The 19,231-nt window shown below is 37.5% G+C and overlaps 1 protein-coding gene across 6 annotated transcripts in view; it reads left to right on the top strand.

The window, feature by feature from the left end:
• USP47 (ubiquitin specific peptidase 47) overlaps positions 1-18,706 on the top strand; it is a 51,920-nt gene extending 33,214 nt beyond the window's left edge. For all 6 annotated transcript variants that reach the window (XM_085579835.1, XM_085579836.1, XM_021544861.4 and 3 more), the window contains 17 exons: positions 1,340-1,471; positions 2,184-2,260; positions 2,572-2,627; positions 3,164-3,276; positions 4,132-4,236; positions 5,269-5,476; positions 5,882-5,997; positions 6,907-7,026; positions 8,299-9,082; positions 10,729-10,904; positions 11,063-11,143; positions 12,148-12,263; positions 12,957-13,075; positions 14,526-14,656; positions 15,977-16,024; positions 16,116-16,246; positions 17,233-18,706. In XM_085579835.1, the coding sequence (XP_085435961.1) occupies positions 1,340-1,471; positions 2,184-2,260; positions 2,572-2,627; positions 3,164-3,276; positions 4,132-4,236; positions 5,269-5,476; positions 5,882-5,997; positions 6,907-7,026; positions 8,299-9,082; positions 10,729-10,904; positions 11,063-11,143; positions 12,148-12,263; positions 12,957-13,075; positions 14,526-14,656; positions 15,977-16,024; positions 16,116-16,246; positions 17,233-17,407 (2,688 nt within the window). In that variant the 3' untranslated portion in view covers positions 17,408-18,706. The remainder of the gene's footprint in view (positions 1-1,339; positions 1,472-2,183; positions 2,261-2,571; positions 2,628-3,163; positions 3,277-4,131; positions 4,237-5,268; positions 5,477-5,881; positions 5,998-6,906; positions 7,027-8,298; positions 9,083-10,728; positions 10,905-11,062; positions 11,144-12,147; positions 12,264-12,956; positions 13,076-14,525; positions 14,657-15,976; positions 16,025-16,115; positions 16,247-17,232) is intronic.
• Positions 18,707-19,231: the final 525 nt, after the last annotated feature.

Genomic DNA, 19,231 nt, shown 5'->3' with positions numbered 1-19,231 from the left:
AATGTAATTAATTCTAACATTGGAGGTGAGAGGTTGGGAGTGTGAGTTTATTTCAATTTTCAAAAATTGACATTACAACAAAGGAAAATATTAAACTGATATGGAGGTCACCTAAGAATAGAGGTCTTCCCAGCTTATCAGGCTGAGAATTTCCAGTAACTTGTTTTGGCAGCAGACCCTTAAACTGAAGACCTGTTTTGCCTTGTGAGCAGTGGTTTTACTTGTGGCCAGCTGTCAAAGGTCTACCAGATTGAGCTGTAAAAACATCTTGCAGAGTAGTAAGAGAAGATTGGGAAGTTTTGATCAGTGTTATAGGGGAAGCCAAGGGTTTAAATGTTAAATATTCCTTCAGTCATCTAAATATAAAGGAATTAAATAGCAACTCAGTCCAGGATAGCAGCCATCCTGCTGTGGGACATCAAAGTTGGTAGAGATGCTGATAAACCTGGTGCAGTTTTCATCAAAAATTTTAAACTTCATGATACTGTTTATAATTATGTACTTCATGTATTGTTGTTCAGTGGAGTCATCTGAAATTAGGCCAGTAGCTTTCATTCAGCCTTGGTAGAAAGCTGTTTGGCTTCAGCTGGTACTTTTGCAAAGTAACAGACTTAAAGGCTGATTTGCATGTTAATCTGTACATCTGGTTCTGTTTGTATTTACCTTGAACCACTTGAGAGGGTTTTTTGGTATATGTTCTAAATACTGTCAGTCTTGATTGGAAATTATGAAAAAATTAATTCTAGTCACTTGACTGGAACAAGACCAGAATATTTTAATGTCTCTGTAATGCAAGTGGGATGTCCAAGTACTGACAGTAGCTTTGGCCAGCTATTTCATACTACTTGTTCTCAAGGCAAACAAGCTGTCAAACCAAGCTTTTTGGTTTGGATATCTTAATAATGGATGTGGGATATGTTGAGAACATACAGTGTTTCTTCTGCATAGTCTAAAAATATCCTTGTAACACTTGTGAGTCAGTATGGTTCAGTTTTATTTTTTAATTTATATGCAGTACTTTAGGCATGTGCTTAGTGCCCTGTATTTCCATCCATTTATCTATGAAAAAAGAAGCATATGACATCAAGTGTGGAGAAGGGTGATAGCAAATAGACCTAAGCTTTGTAGCTACAAACTCCTAAGTAAAGTTTAGCATAGCAGAGCTCTGGTTTTGTTCAATACCTGTTGCATTAATTAGTTTCTATTACACAAATCCACTCCTTGCATCCAACTATTTACATGCCTGGTTTTGTGTCCTTATTTTAAAACTTTTTAAAATTACCATTTGCTTAGCTTTTCTTCACTGGATACATTTCACACCTTTTTCTTCTCTCCACAGAGTTCTTTGCTATATGAGCTCTTTTCTGTCATGGTTCATTCTGGAAGTGCTGCTGGTGGCCATTATTATGCCTGTATAAAATCTTTTAGTGATGATCAGTGGTACAGCTTTAATGATCAACACGTTAGCAAGGTAAAAATAGTATTTTTAGTTATGTTTTGTACTCATAAATGGACCACTAAGTTTTTGTTTTGTGGTTTTCCACTTAGCTGCCCATAAGACCAGTTTCATTATAAGTATTTCAAGTAGTTCCTTGATTTCATCCTCTCATCCTAATGTCCTGCCATATACATTTATTTCACTCATTAGCTTAACTGATTTCTAGGGGTTGGAGAGTTTTTATTTATGTATCTGTGTATTTTTGTGTGGTGGGGAAAGGAGTGTTTCTCCTTGGCAGTGATGGTGGGATGATTCCTAAAGAAGCCTTCATTCATATACAGACCAGACTGTATTTTGAATTTTGTCTTCTGTACATGTGAATAACATTTCTTGCTTAGAGAAGTGTTTGTAGATCTGTTACAGTCCAGACTGTGCTGTTAAGCCTGTCCAGCTGATGGAGGTGTTCTACCTATCATCCCTAGGTACTATTGCAATCAGGAACCTGTATCTTTTTCCTCTGAGAAGTTCCTACTTTAAAAACTAAAAATGTATGTTAGCATTCATTGTAAAATGGAGAAGCAAATCACTTTCATATTGTTTTGGAAGTCAGCAAATAAGCAGAAATATTTTTATAATTGAAATTATTAATATAGTGTGTTGTGTAATGCCATGTTTCCTAGTGAGAATAAATACATCTCAATGAGTGCAAGTTTCTCAAATAATCATTACATTGATTTTCTGTTAGATAACTCAGGAAGATATTAAGAAAACATACGGAGGATCTTCTGGAAGCAGAGGATATTATTCCAGTGCTTTTGCTAGGTTAGTATTACTGTAATGCTACTTTTCTTTCTGGTAGTGTTTTAGTATAATGAAATGAATGGCCAAGGTGCATATGCCTAACTTGTTACCTTAAAATTATTAGTAGATGCTTCAGATAGATGTAAGAGTTAGCCCTGACTGCTGTTTCAAATCATTAAGATAATGATAGTTATTTTTGAAAATCCTTCTTGGTTCGTGTATTACTTAGGTATGGTATAGCTCCTTACTGAAAGATAAAGAAACCAGAGCAGTTTCTGATGCCAGTATTGTCTCCTGAGTGGTAAATTCAGCTGTCTCTTCTCTTCCCCCAGCTCCACAAATGCTTACATGCTGATATACAGACTGAAAGATCCAACAAGAAATGCAAGTAAGTTCAACAGCTGTATTTGAAAAAGTTGGGGTTTTTTAAACTTAAGTGTTGCATGTTGTGGGTTTATTTGTTGTTATGAAACAATGTCATAAAGTACACTAATCTGTATGAAATGCAGTATTTATTTTATCATAGTATAGATGATATCTTGAGACTTTGATTATCAACTAATTCACTTTCTGGAAGAATATTTGCATTTATTTTGCAAACAGGATTAAGTGCAGTCATCAGCTTTAGTGTATTTTTCTACTACAGCAAAGCTTTGTGTACTGATACTGGAATCTTTTCCTACTATCACTTTCTTGTGTTGCTGATAACATAAGCAAGGGTAATAAGAGGCTGACTTCAGTTTAATTTAAATAATGAAAAAGATAACAGGGCATGGTATAGTGGGACGTTTGTGTGGAAAAAGAACGGGGTGAAAAGGCAAGAAAGGTAAATCAAATATACCTGTAATGCCTAAAGGGGGAAATGTAATGCCTGCTGTGGAAAGCTGTATTTTTTTAAAGCTATTGCTTTGTTTTTACTGGCAGAGTTTCTTGAGGCACATGAATATCCAGAGCACATTAAACAATTGGTACAGAAAGAGAGAGAATTAGAAGAACAAGAAAAGAGGCAACGTGAAATTGAACGCAACACGTGCAAGGTTAGAATTTCTGCTGGACCGAGTAACAATGCATTGCTAGTGGGAATGTTTCTACAGTAAATAGTGTTTTTTTACTACAATACAAGGACTCCTTTGTGATAAATGTTTGCACTAACAACTCTTATTAAATGAATTGAAAACCTGTTGGAAAGCTGTACATAGTGCAGGCATCTGTTAGAGGTATTCACCAGACATTTTTGTTGAATTCATGTATTGCATGTGGATTTGAATTGGTATTAAATCCAAAACAACTTATCACTTATTTTAAGCAAAATTACTTCCAAAGAACGTGTAATGCTGCACATTTTGTTTTGTACTATTTTCACTTTGTGGCCCTTGACTTTGTGCAATGGTGTTTCTTAAACTAATTCTAAATAGTTACTTGGCAGAAACAGCAGAATATTTTCCAACCCTAGATTCAATAGTAACAAACAAAATAGGACCTCAGTGCCTTACAAGCATGGCAGTCAGCTGCTCTATAAATCAAGTGATCATTCTATGAGGAAGTTCTTTCATTGCAAAATGTGTACCTCTCTATGTGAAAAAGGAATTTCACATTCATTGTTCATATGTACATTTTGGAGCATTTGCTCTCTGCCTGTGCCTACAAGATGTTCTGGTTGTAGAAGCTGTACCCTAGCTGGGAAAAAGATCAGATACACACATATACCTCATGTGCCTTTGACATATTCTGTCTGCAGTTGTGTAACCAGCTGAAAGGAAACCACCCCACAGCTGAAGCAGAGCTAAAGGTGCATTTCATATTAAGTTGCTTGAATATTGTGTTTCCAGCTTAAATGGAAAGACAGTTGACAATGCCTTCATGATAATTTTTCTTCCTTTTGTATTTCATAGATTAAATTATTCTGCATGCATCCTACAAAGCAAATAATGATGGAGAACAAATTGGAAGTTCATAAGGACAGAACACTGAAGGAAGCTGTGGAAATAGCTTACAAGGTATGTCATGTGTAACAGGATAGTAAAATTGTTTGATGTAGTGTTTTCTGCCTTTTGTCTTCAGATTTTAAATTTGTAATACTGTGGGAGTGTTTGAGAGGTCTTGGCTCTGGGGTTTTGTTGGGGGCTGGGTTTTGGGGGCTGGTTCTTGGGAATTTCTGTATGATGGATTTTTTTGTTCTGTTTTTTTTAAAGGTGTTCTAGTTTGCCATTATTGACTAAGTTTCTGCCCGTAGCCATCAGCTGATTGCTGATTGGAGTGATGCAACCTCCCCTTGTAAAGGGCAGTATGATCTGGCATACCCTTATTTTAAAATCAGATAGTGAGAGCTGCTGTTAGACTCACCATGGCCTCAGCAAATAGAAAGAATTCTGCACTTCTATTGGCATTGCAGTAAAATCCTTGTATCGGATATATAATGACAGAGTTCTTGAGAATCTTTCTGGGTAGCTAATTCAGTACCAAGAGTGAACACCAAGGCATCTGTTGATCTCTGCATTCCTCAAACAGGTGGGAGCTGAAGACATCAATTCTTGCTCACCTGCTTGTACTCTTTGGTCCTTGCTGTGTATGTTTTTGGCTAGGAGAGCACCAGCAAGGTACTTATATATTTGGGATGTGCTGGCATCTCCTTGAGATGCACAGAGAGTAATTAGTGGATGTGACTCCCCGAGCCCTCTAAGATGCCTTCTAGTATAAGTGACAGGCAATGTATTCCTCTGAAAATAGTTCTGGGACCTGTCTTCATGTGCCTCTGTACATACTATTCAAAATTCCCTATTTTCTGCATTTTCATGAAGGCTTCTATTTGAATTTTGAAATATATATATTGCATGTATATATACATATATAACATGTATATATATTGTAAAATATCTATGATGTGCTTCCTAAAACCAAATTGACTGTTGTGAATTCAGGGGATTCCTGGATGTACACACAGTGAGGTATTTCTGGCTTGCAAGTTAAGAACTAAGCTCACAAGTAAGCTGTTTCTAATGTTTGGGGGGTTCTGTGTGTGCACATTGTAGTTAATGGATTTAGAAGAGGCTGTTCCATTGAACTGCTGTCGTCTTGTCAAATATGATGAGTTCCATGACTACTTGGAGCGCTCTTATGAAGGAGAAGAGGATACCCCAATGGGTTTGTTACTTGGAGGGGTCAAGTCAACCTACATGTTTGATTTACTGTTGGAAACAAGAAGGCCTGACCAAATTTTCCAATGCTATAAACCTGGTGGTAAGACATGTAATTACATATATGCTTTTAGTCTATCTATATTGTGTGATGGCACAAACACAGAGCTGTAAAACAGCTTTAGGATGAGGTGTTGAAGGAAGAAAACCTAAATTTTACAGTCAATATTCAGAACTACATAATGTACCGTGCTGCTGACTTGCGTCTAGTTGAAGCAGGTCTAAGCTATACTAAAATTTTTCAAACTGGAATGTTTTTTCTTTTTTGGCATTAAATTTGATCAGAAAATGTAATTCTGAAATTGGACTGCTTTTCAAGTTCTTACTGTTTGTATTTAATGTAGCCCCTTAATTATTACATCAGACAAGCATACATGTGTTTTCTTTTTCTGTTGAATTTTGTCTCTGTACATATGTGACTTCATTTTCTTTTTATTCCTCCCTGCAGAGGTCATGGTAAAGGTTCATGTAGTTGACCTGAAGACTGAATCTGTTGCCCCTCCAATAAGTGTGCGAGCTTATTTGAATCAAACAGTTTCAGAGTTTAAGCAGCTAATTTCAAAGGTAATTTACAGTCCTTATGGACTTACATTAAAGAGTTTTCATTTGTTGTGACTGTGAAATGTGTCGTAATTTACATACCTAAAATGAGAGCTTGCACCTTTTGCAGATCATGCTGTGAGTCCTATCCAGCAGGGTTCTGTTAGATGCTACAGTTGAGTTTGTCCACCTGCTCACTCCTGCTGAAAGCAGCAGGTTGCTTCTTGCTTCCTTCCAGCGTTAGTATCTTTAACAACCTCACTGAGAGTCCAGGTGGTGACACAACCAATGAACTGTTACCACACAACTGAACCAAAGTCTAATTTCCCCCCAGCTTTAGTATTTGACACCTAACATCCAAAGCTGTTCATGTTCTTTATGCAATCTCTCCTTTTCATCCCAGTAGCCACTTGTTACCAAGACGCAAATTGATTTTTATGTGGTTTGAAACTAAGGGTGTTACTGCTTCCATTTCATTGGAAGACAGAGATTGCATTTACTCATTTCTGTGCAAAATAATTCAGTAGTTGGTGTAACTTCATAATTTGTTATAAAATATGATTCCAGAAATTTGAGTTCAGTCTAAGAATTAAGTGAACACTGTGCAAAACCTGTTGTTCAGGAATATTTTTAATTTTCAGTTAGTTCATTCGTTAAAGATAAGACCATTGTCATAAATGATTTTTCAGTTCTCTGCAAAGCCAGGCTATTTTATGCATGTGACCTTTTAGAAAGCCTTACACTTCCTACATATTAAAGGCTGGAGGAAAGGCACTGCGACTGAATAGGTTTGGGAAGTTTCCCCCCATGTTCTTTTTTGCAGTTTTGAAGTTGATAAACAAACCTGCTCCTAATCCAGAAATGCAGCACTATTTTGAGTTTTGAAGGTATGTCTGATGAACTTGTTATCTCCCTGTCCATGTCCTGTTTTAGGCCACACACCTGCCCGCCGAAACCATGCGGGTGGTGCTGGAGAGGTGCTACAATGACCTGCGTCTGCTGAACATGTCCAGCAAAACACTGAAAGCTGAAGGCTTTTTTAGAAGCAACAAGGTACATGTTCTGGTGTTTAAATTGTTCATTCCTTGTGTTTGTGCTTACCTGTTACATTGTAAAAGGCATGGAAGGATGTACGGAATTGATAATGGATAGCTGTCCCGTATTTTGCTCTGTAGTGTGTGGGGTTTCTGTGCCTGGTACAGTGGTGCTCATGAATACTCTAGGCTATGTATGAAACCAAGTGTGCATAAGAGAGAGTGGATTGAGAATCAGACATCTGGCTGTTACTTGGGTTCAGATGATGCTGAGCTTAACAGCCTTACGAAGAAGACTGTTAATAGTCACGCATTCTTAGGGAACAAAGATTGATAGATTGCTATGAAGCCTGCTGGATGTGTTTGCTAAAACCACCTGAACAACTGTACCTGCTCTTAGTGTTATTAAACTTCTTAAAAAACAAATATCAAAACTAAAAGCAAGTTTTTGCTGACTTTCTATCTTAAATTCAGTAGTTTTCACTATGAAGATTCTAACTGGACAATTTACATTATTTTTTAAATAAAAGACTTCTAATAGATATTTTCAATAATAATTGTATAATGCATTCAGAAGAAGAGTTACTAAGCACTCAACTTCAAAATTTTAAATGTGTACATTGCCCTTTTTTACTACAGTAGAAATAGCCCATCTTTTAGCACATTTTGCACATCCTCTGTCTCTGATGTTGAAGCTCAGTGTTAAATCTTCATGATGTAGAAAGATTAAGGAAGGCTTTGATGGCTCAGAGCTGAGCAGAACAGTAGCACTGAGTTGTTATTCAGTTACTTAGAGACCTTTCGCAATCAGTGTCGCTACAACATGGAGCCCTTTGACAAAGAGAAGAGAGATATTTAATTTGCACTATTGCTTGAACATGTATACATTTAGAACTTCCTTATGACACTGTACTAGAGAGTAAAGACAGAGTCTGCTGCAGTGGTGGGGCTCATTGCTACCATAACGGTGAAGGGTGCACATGAAGTGATTTATGAAGCCACTTCTGAATGTATTTCCTGCAGCTGGTCAGTTCACTTACAGTGGACTTGCACTTGCACCTTGCTTACATTCACTCTAATCTTAACATGGTTATGAAAACAAGGAAAAGTTAAATCATTATTATGCTACAGACTCCTCGGTCTGCCTTTTTCTAAGCATGTATTTTAACATTTTGATAAAAGGTGGTGTTTCTTTATGGCATTATGTCTAATGTGTGCTCAACCCTGTGTTTGCTGTTGTTGCATTTATTTAAAATAACACTACACGGTGCAACCCTTCTTTTCTGGTCAGGTGTTTGTTGAAAGCTCAGAGTCTTTGGACCGTCATGTGACATACACAGACTCTCAGCTGTGGAAGCTTTTGGATCGCCATGCGAACACGATCAGACTGTACGTGTCATTGCCAGAGCAAGCTCCTGGATCTCAGCTCAGACGGGCTCTTTATCACAAGTCTGCTGGGGGTGCAGGCAACGTGGATGAGCCTTGTGAAAGAGTAAAAGGACCTGTAGGTAGTATGAAATCTGTAGAAGCAATTTTGGAAGAAAGCACCGAAAAACTTAAAAGCTTGTCTCTGCAGCAACAGCAGCAGCAGGAGGGAGATAATGGAGACAGCAGCAAAAGCACAGAAGCCAGTGATTTTGAAAACATTGAGTCACCTTTAAATGAAATAGACTCTTCAGCATCAGCAGAAAACAGAGAACTTGACAACCAAATTCAGGTTTCTGATCCAGAGAATCTGCAGTCCGAGGAGCGGTCGGACTCAGATGTCAATAATGACAGGAGTACGAGTTCAGTGGACAGTGACATCCTCAGCTCCAGCCACAGCAGCGACACGTTGTGCAACGTGGACAACGCTCCCCTTCCCCTGGCTAACGGACTGGACTCTCACAGCATCACGAGTAGCAGGCGATCAAAAGCCAATCAGGGCAAGAAGGAAACCTGGGACACAGCAGAAGAGGATTCTGGAACAGACAGTGAATATGATGAAAGTGGCAAGAGCAGAGGAGAAGCACAATATATGTACTTTAAATCAGAACCCTATACTACAGAGGAGGGTTCAGGAGAAGGGCAAAAATGTATGTATTTTTTTTCCAGTGCCTTAAATAATTCTGTGACTTTTACTACTTAATTCATATGCTGTGTTAAAAATGGCAGTATTGAAAAACTTGATTATAATGTCAGATTAAAGCTAATGAAAGTGCAGACAGGATGTGATGTTCAGCAGAAATCTAGCTTTAGTTTGATCTTGTAATAAGTGATTACATATTTGAAAAGTGTCTTGCTCTTTTGTTTCTAAGAAAATGAACATTTACTTGCGTGCATTGATAGTGTTCCCTGGAGATCAAGCTGAGTTGTCTTCTAGTAAAAGGATGTGCTGATGATGATTCACCTGTTTCAAAGTGTACTTATTTAATGTGGTTAAAATAGCATATTTCTGTAACCATTTAGGCTAACAAACCTGAAAAGCCTTAGTCATTTGACTGTAAAGAAAATTCAAATATACTTGATATTGACAATTTAATTCACTAATTGAAATACAGTGGGTACAGTGAGGCATATGGCTGACATGAAAGTGTCCAAACCAGTTCAGTATAAGAGCCTAAGTTGTATATAATTGTCATAAAAATAAATAATTTCAACAATGCTCTGTACCTGCATGTGCTTTTAACTAACAGAATAATAACAAAAGAATAGCAGGTTGTAAGATAAATATTTTCAAAGGAAAAGGCTTTCATGTCAATCCAGAAATGTGATTGTAATAGTAATAGTTAAAGAAGCATTTCTCACAGAGAAATTTATTTTCATCTACTAAAGCTTTGATAAAATTAGTCCTTTAGCTTGGAATGCTGTTTCTTTGGGGCTAATTCTGAACTGCTTTCATTCTTCCCTGTTTTGGTCAGTCTAGTTGGATTCAGGAGCTAATTGTTTGTAGTAATTTTGATGTTATCATAGTACACTGCATAAATTATTATCCTGAGGGGAAAACTTTTATTTATTTTTAATATAATTAATATAATTTATTTGTTCACTTCAATATTCTGAATAGTTTATTCTAGAGTGTCATGACATTGCATAATCACAACATACTTTGTAGTGTAGAACAAATTGCATGTATTAAGAAACACCATTTTCTTATTCCCTTTACGTTCCAGAATTTAATGTTCTTACATTTTTTCTTTAATTACAACATTATTACGTGAAGAGGTTCCTTAATCTGAATTTGAGCTTGTCTTGTGGTAGCCCATGGCCTTTCAGAATACAGAATTGATCTTTTTAATGCTGAAAGCCAGGAAGGAAAATAGAAGGGGTTGAGTGACCTGTGTGGCCATTCCCAACACCCAAGCAATTCCCTGTCCCTCGAGGCAGAGAAAGCTGTAGGAGGATTTAACAGTTGCTCCATGGAATTCTGTTTGTCTTCTTCCTGAACAGACAAGGTACTGCTTTGCTGTGCTACTCAATGAATGCAAACCAGGGCAGTTTGGAACTGCTATGTCTCCCAGAAATATCTGCCCATGAACACTTAAAATACAGCATTTAAAATAAAGCTTTTAAAGGTTATGATAACATCATTAGATAAAATGTAAATGTAGCCATTAACCATAATTCAGGCTTTTCAGTACTGTTTTGCTGCAAGTGCTAACACTGAATATGTGGAAATTGTATGCGAGAGTGCTTTTTTTGTGGTAGCAAAGTGTTTCATACCATTTTTATTTTTGCTTAGGGCTGATGGTACATGTTGACAAAAGAATTACACTGTCTGCCTTCAAGCAACACTTGGAGCCTTTTGTTGGAGTTCCATCTTCTCACTTCAAAGTCTTTAGAGTCTATGCCAGCAATCAAGAGTTTGAGAGTGTTCGGCTGAATGAGACCCTTTCATCATTTTCTGATGACAATAAGGTTATTTAGTTTTTTTGAATCATTGAAAGTATATTGCTACAATATAGATAAAGTTAATTTACAACAGGTGAAATCATTATTTTGGTCTTGGTAGCATGTTACAAAATACAATTCTGATTTTGATACCAGTTCTAACAGATATTCCTTTTACATTCTAGATAACTATTAGACTTGGAAGAGCCCTAAAGAAGGGTGAATACAGAGTTAAAGTCTATCAACTCTTGGTAAATGAGCCTGAGGTAAGGCATTGAATGTTTCAAGGTTGATTCATGAAAATACTAATATGTGCCTTGGCCAAGGTATTGCTTTTAAATCTTGGAAAAAATGAAACTCCTTCCTTTCTTCACATTTCTCTGCAAGGGATTTAGAAAGGAAGTTCGAGATTATTTATTTTCCAAGCAAGCAGTTGGAATGTGATTTACACTATCTCTCAAGTGTCTTTATTTCTGTAATGTAAATGGAGGGCAAATAAATTGTTTGTTTCCCTTAAATGTGTGACAGTCTCATAGCATTCTCTCCAAAGAAGAAACTGTGTTTGCTTGTGGCTGTGGTTTTTCAGTGTTGCTGAACTGATCAAATTTATCCCTTTCATGTTCCGCAGATAGTCAGGGAGTTTATCTGGGTAATGGTCCTCTCTGCGTAAGGCAGGCCTGAAACAAAGTGTTTCTCTTGCAGTAAAGCTGCTCATAAGCTTGTTACATCTTCTGAGCCATGAAAAATACAGAAGTGGTTATATAAACTGTAGATTGGATAAATTGCAGTCTTTTTAAGTTGACTTTGTATGCACTTAAATTTTATTTTTTTGGACAAAACTGCAGAAGATGTATTAATAATGGATAAGAGACTAAGCTGAACTGCTAAAGCAGGGAATAAGATAAATATAAAAGCTACTGCCATGGATGGAGCTGTGCCTGATCCATGAAAGCCAAGAAAGGGGCATTTTTATTACGATGTGGTTTATTTAATTTGAAAATTCCATTGTGTGGAATGTGAATGTAATGGTAGCACAGCACAGCAAAGGCAATGTTTCTGCACGGGCAGTCAGGGTTGGAGTGCCCTGCCAAAGGTCTGCTGCTTCACTAATTAGTTACACCCCATTTTAATGAATTCATTGCCTGCCTTGTTAACAAGAAACCTACTGATCTTTTTGCCAGGTGGATGGGACTGGTCATAAAGCATAAACAGATACAGTTTTCTGTTCAAAAGAATTCTGTCTTTTATCTCTTTTTATTTATGTTCACAGCCCTGCAAGTTTCTTCTAGATGCAGTTTTTGCTAAAGGAATGACTGTCCGACAGTCCAAAGAGGAGCTGCTTCCTCAGCTTCAAGAACAATGTGGCCTAGACTTGACAATTGACAGGTAAACCTGATGAAACATCATCTTAAAATGTGTTCAGAGATTTCTTTCCTCTTGTGGATAAAGAAAGTAATGAAAGAAGCACAAATAAATTGCTGAGGTATTTGAATCAGTTTGTAAATGCAAACACTAATTCAGCAATTCTTGGCTTTCATCTCATACAGAATGAATTCTATAAGGGATAATATTTACATAGAATTGCCTGTGTGCAACATGTCTGCAGCTTTAGATCTCTGTAATGATGATTTCCTTCAGAAAGGGGATCATTAAGTAAATCAATTCTTAAAAGAACCATCTGCTCTCTACATGCAAACCCAGCATAGATCATTGCAGCAAACTTCTTGTGCAGCATCATTGTGTGTGTATGTGTACAGCACTGATCTGGGCTGTCTGCCCTTTACCATAACTGGGTAATCCCTAATTAGGAAACAGTTTTCTTCCTTTAAATCCCAACATATTTCCTGCATTGAACAAGTGGAATACAGACTTATTTACCTTGTGTCTATGAATGATTCAGCACTAAGCCAGCAGTGACATCCTGCTGTCAGGACTGTTTCTGAACATTTAACTTGTTCCTATTAAACTTCCCCAAGTCTTGAATCATTGAGTTGTAGTATTTCAGTTGTGATCTCTGCCAGTGCTAGGTGTTCATAAGCAGATAGAAACTCACTGGGTTTTTTTGTGATGTATTTATAGGTTTCGTCTACGAAAGAAAACCTGGAAGAATCCAGGTACTGTGTTTCTGGATTATCATATCTATGAAGAAGATATCAATATATCCAGCAACTGGGAGGTCTTCTTAGAAATACTTGATGGTGAGGATTTATTTTTAAATTAGTATTGGTGATGACTAGGTAGCTGAAATATGTGCATGCAGATACATAATGTATTTGTATAATATACGTTGGCACAGCAGTTCAGTCATTTAGTAGTTTTCAGATAGGATTGAAAATACTTCTGTCATGAAGGAATTTGGAAAAGAAACTTCTGTTCATCAAAACAATTTTGGAATCAAATATTAGAGAACAGAATGTTTCTGAAATTCTGCTTAAATATAATTTAAATTATGCCATTTCTTAAGCATTCCTTTGCATACGCACTTGAAGTTTTGATTCTGAATTCAAAAGTGTAATTTAAAGGTAAGAAAAGTAGGCCATGCTCTTTGGCCTCTAGATTAACAGATACTGAAGTTAATGTATAGATGAGAAATGTGAATTCCATTCACTCAGGAATTTTCTTCCCAAGCATATCTGGTTTTAGAAGTCTCACTTAGCTATTCGTCTAGTATTTTGGCAGCTGTGTTCAATTCTGGTATTTTCAGTTTTAACAAAATTGTGCCAATGAAAATATCAAAATTTGAAATAAACCTGAGAGATTCAGGAAGCCTTCAGATTCCTATGGGCATATGTATCAGCTCCCACTGTAGTTCAAACTTTACAGTTTAAAAATTTCATAAGATTTAGATAACTGCTGTACTGTTTCTATACTGAGTAGGTCTTGGAGATAGAGCTTTAGACACTACAGCCCGTCTAACTCACAGACAGACTATAGATTACAGGGCTTCCAAGTGTTCTGCAACAGTTTCATGCAAAACAAGCATGTAATGTTAGACATAAATGTCTAAGCCACATGTTCTGTATGCTAGGTGATAAAGTTATAGACTAATTAAAAATAAAAAATAAATCATCCCTTAGATATCACTTCTGCTTATCTAATTGTAGTATAAACAACATTGCCAGCCAGAGACTGTTATGAAACCTGGAACAAGGTGTAAAAAGGTTGGAGGCAGCACATACTAAAACTCTTGAAGGTGGTGGGTGGAAAGAAGATTTCAATAACAAGTTTGGAGTTGGTGAGGGAAATCTAGAAGTTAAAAGGGAAAAGCTCATTTTGGTAAAGGAGGTGAAGCACATGAATAAATACCAGATAGCTGAGGCAGGTCTCGCGCAGATGCTGGATCTGGAGTCAGCCTCTGGTGGATAGATCTGAGTTGGGTGTTATGGAAAACTGTGCCCTATGGCTTCAAGGAGATTCTGCCCATGAACAAATTCATTTATAGGAGCTGATAACAGAAAACTTCAACTAAATCATAGTCCTTTCCTCTTCCCCTTTTTTACAAGTGCTTGCAGCACACTGGGTTACTTAATTTGTGCATATATCTCGAGGGCAGTCTTCCATATTAGAAGCTTTAAGCTATAGAAAAACCCTAATTTAAAATAGCATGTTTTGCAATGTTAATACAAAAAATTTCTCTTTCTTTGCTAGGAGTAGAAAAGATGAAATCGATGTCACAACTTGCTGTTTTATCAAGACGATGGAGGCCGTCAGAGATGAAATTAGATTCTTTCCAGGAAGTAGTACTAGAAAGCAGCAGTGTCGAAGAATTAAAAGAGAAGGTAAAATGTGCAACGTGATGCAAGTTTCTTGTGATGACCAAGACCCTTATTGATGTTCTCTGGTAGGAAGCACAAGGATGTCATAGCTCCAAAAATCTTGTTGATGGTGATTATTTTTCCCCAGGAACTGATAACCTAGCCCATCCCATTACCAAACAACAGGAAATATCAACTTTACTTCTTAGTGTCTCATAATTGTCTGGTCTGAAAGTATTCAAGTGAATACATGCAAAAAAAAGTCACATCTTAAAGTTTAAGCAGCTTAGTAGTACCTTTGTCCCTTATCATGAAAAAATAACATGAAAGAAAAGCTAAGCTATTGCCTCTTGGTATTTTTTCAAGCTAATGTTTTGTTATTCCAAAATACCAAAGCTTTCGGCCTCCTCATATTTGAATTTGACAGCTGTTGCTGTATCAAGTAGGCTGAACTATGTTTTAATTGGAAAGAATTATGGCTGTGGTATGGTTTGGTTTTACTTAAGGCCAGGGTGCTCTAACAGATAAGCAGCCCTGTGTCATCCCAGTAGAAATCTGGAGCAGGAGTGATTCCTGTTGAGACCGTTTTGTTAATCCATTGTATCACAGGGTTCCACATTTTGAGAAATGTTTGTTTATATGTGGCAATACCCAGTTGTTAGGAGGCCACCTTGGATGTTGAGGTCAGAAGAAATGCTGGTGTCAGTGACACTGAGAATTCATAAATTAGGGTGTTAGTTCACAGGCTGGGTTTGTGTTGTGAGCAGGTTAAGCTATGGGCTGATTTCTTGCATTCCTCAGATAGAAATGAAATCATTACTACAGGTTCTTGCATGCAGTCAAGAATTCCTCCTCACTTATATCTGAAAAGAGTTGTCTGCCTTTGTTTTCTTGCCTTAAGAATGGATGTGCAGGGGGCAATTTTATTTTTTAAAGTTCTGGTAGGAAGTGCAGGTGTGTGGAGGTGGGTCTTAAGTCATGCATATTTTCCAGCTGTGCCTGCTCCCAGGTTGACTTGGATTCCATGTCACAGAGATTTAACATGAGGCACTTAGTCTCTTTGTATCTTGGAACTTGAATGTTACTAATTAATTGTTTCTATGAACTTTTTTTGTCTCCCCATCAGTATTAAGAGGAATGTGATAAAATGCTGGCACAGCAAGTGTCACTTGTGACACACACTGGTCACTTCAGAAATGTTAAGAATGTGTACTTGTCACTTAAATTTTGTACATTGGAGGACTTGCAGTTAATTCGACTTCTAGATTTGGAGCTATTCACTTTATGTAGCCACTGTGTAATGTTGCTTTGGAATAGTATTAAATCCACCATTTCTCTTCACAGCTAAGTGAAATAAGTGGAATACCCTTAGAAAACATAGAATTTGCAAAGGTAAGTAAGATTTTATGGTTTTTTACCTTTTAATGGCACAGATGTGTGATTATGAGTTTTATTGTATTCACTGAGTAATTGCTTTTTTCAGGGTAGAGGAACCTTTCCCTGCGACATTTCCATACTAGAGATTCATCAAGACTTGGACTGGAATCCAAAAGTATCCACGTTGAATGTCTGGCCCCTGTACATTTGTGATGATGGTGCAGTAATATTTTATAGGTATGTATTTCATTACAGTATAATAAACAACACATAAAAAGCCTGTGGTTCACATTTGTGGGGTGATGTAATGGACAGGAACATAAAATACTCTTTGTTACTACCTTAAAGAAAAGGTTTGAAACATTCAGCTGAAATATTGGTTCCTAAAAGCTGAGGAAGCTCCTCAGCTTCCTAAAAGCCTGAATATTAATTAAGGTTAAGAAAACAAGCACTGCATCTTTTTACTCAATCTTGTGTCCCAAACCACTGAAATTAAAGCTAGTTGCTATGCTTGAGTGTGTATCTGGATTTAATTTCTTAAAATAGAACCATATCCCATGTGGAGTTAGTGAGAGTCTTGCTGTAGGTTTTGGAGAGCAAGGATTTTATTGTCTGAGTTTATTTCTTTGAGAAAGTATTATGGATTGATTTTTAAAAGCCTGTTATGCTGAAAATTCTGTTAATGTGACAAATGTTGATCAGCCGGTGGCAGCCTGGGGCAGGAGTTGAGGACTGAGAGCTTAAATATTGTCATTTCTCCTAAACTTGGTGGGTGGGGCAATCTCATGGACACATTGCTGTGGCATTTTGCATAATTGCATGTGAGCTGGGAAAAAACAGCTGGTTAATAATCTGCTGGTCCTGATGAAAATTACTTGGGAGAACATCTGGTAAGGACTGGCTGACACACTGCTTTCAGCTGTCTGCACTGAGACCAAAATCAGAGCAGAGCTGTGGTTGTCTATAAAGAACAGGGGGAAGAGACAGGGAGACATATGGGCTTGTGTCTTGTCCTGGTCTGTAGTCAGGCAGAACACTGAATGTTTCTGCTGGAAAAGCAGGTTTAGACACATTGCCTGTTCCTGCAGAATAAAGCAATCCCTGAAAAGTATTATGCTTAGTTGTGGTTTTTACTAAGTTGCTCCAAGCCAAAAAAAGAAAAGCAGAAGTCTGTTTGTGGTTACTGTATTAATCTGAATTTGAACATATTGTTTACATTTTAGGGATAAAGCTGAAGAATTAATGGAATTAACAGATGAGCAAAGAAATGAACTGATGAAAAAAGAAAGCAGCAGACTCCAGAAAACTGGACACCGGGTAACCTACTCTCCCCGTAAAGAAAAAGCACTAAAAATTTATCTGGATGGAGCACCAAATAAAGATTTGACTCAAGACTGATACTTGCTATAGCATTTTCCCTGGGGAATTTTTTTTGTTTCCAATCAAAAGGTTCACTACTACTGTGTAGTGCCATTACGGCAGGACATTCATTAGGTGTAAAGCGCTGACACCAGCAGAGCCGGGCGGTGCCGGCCGCAGGCAGGGCCCTGCTGGGCACTGTGGGACTTGGAATCATGTTGTGCACTATAGTCAAATGTACTGTAAAGCTAAAAGGGATGTGCAAATAAAAGATTAGAACTCAAAAGTGGGCGGGGAGGGAAACGAGTGGAAATTGTTGAGGATAGTGTGCACATAGTAGCTAGTGAAACTAGCCTCCAACAGGATACTCATAGCTTAATAATAAAAGCTGTGCAAAGGCCATGAAAGAATCCTTTTCTCTGTTTGTTTCACTGATACACGCATTACCTCATCAGAGACTCTAGAGTAAATGTTAACACATTGGTTCTAGGAAAGCAGCAGGGAAGGGCCGGGCATGGGAATGCTGCAAGTGTCAGGTTTTAGAATATTCTTCCATAAAACAGGGTGTCTGAGAGATGTCTGCAGGAAGCTGCTGGCAGGCCTTGTTTGTTTGCAGAAGTGCTGTTGTAAGGTAAAGTGGTTTTTAATAGGTTACCAATGAGCAGCTCGAGTGTATTGCGTTCAATGTGTAAATAAAATCTGCCCTATCCATTTACCGGAACTGCAGTTCAGCTATTTACCATGCTATTCTTTACACATATCAACATTCATTGTGTACATTTGGAAGTATAGTTGCCTATTTAAATTTGTATTCATTTTATGTTTGAGGATGCTGGGTACTTTAGGGTTAATGAAGTTTTTTTGTTCTGTTCTGCTACTTTTTGTACATTTTGTTTTTAAGTCTATTACAAGTTTGCATTTTCTCCACTTGCTGAAAGTCAGTTTATTTTTTCCCAGAGTTGATTCCATAGCTATATGTAGTCAAATATTGGGGCAACCTCTTAACACCTCAATGTATGAACTCAGTAGTTCAGGCTGTGGTGCAGAGACTGATGCAGTCAACATGATTTCATTACAAAGCCTAGGAACAGCCATTTTTTGCTTTGGTCCATAAAGATCAATAGAGAACAATTCTCCATAGTTTTTGGAAAAGCCACCTAATTTATACCAATCAAAAGATTTTGGTAAACTTTTTCATGCCAGATGCTGTTTACAACAATGAACATGCCAATAAAACATTTGTTCATTCTGTTGTGTTATTTTAATCATTAAATGCTGTGGTTTTTATTTAAAAAAATTATGGAATTGTTTCATGGAAATACAGACTTCCCCAAGGCAGTGCTGGAATTGCAAGGTTGTGTGTTTGTGTGTATGTGCACATCCCCCTCCATGTACAGAGTGTTATAGGAACTGAGTTATAGTCTGGTTGCTGCTCCTCTTTACATTCATGCCAAATTTTTCTTCAGCTGTGAGTTTCCTTTTCCAGAACTGAATTTCTCACCAGTGAAACCTCCAAGCTCCAAGTATGACTGGCAGCTAAATTCTGCTCCAGAGGGAAAGGGGTGTTCAGTAACAGAACCTTCAGTTCTTGCGTGCTGGCCCACAGGAACCTAAAAATCCTGAGGATTCTGGCAGCTGGAGAAGCAGGCATTGCACAGAGGCATTCCCTCATAATTCCCCTTTGGACTGGCCAACGTATGTGAGGTTGGAAGTGGGGGCAAAGGGAGCAGAGAGGGAAATACCATCTCCTGGGTAGGGTACTTCATTGAACTGCTATTTACCACAGATAGAGACTGCTAAAGCATCCTTAGAGCTTTTTGAAGCGAGAAATGGATCACGAATTTTCCTCAAACTCTTAATATT

Source organism: Lonchura striata, chromosome 5 (genome assembly GCF_050655825.1).
Source record: "Lonchura striata isolate lonStrDom1 chromosome 5, ASM5065582v1, whole genome shotgun sequence".
Lineage (NCBI taxonomy): Eukaryota > Metazoa > Chordata > Aves > Passeriformes > Estrildidae > Lonchura > Lonchura striata.
Note: the sequence above shows the minus strand (reverse complement) of the source record. Positions and strands in the feature narration are given on the sequence as shown.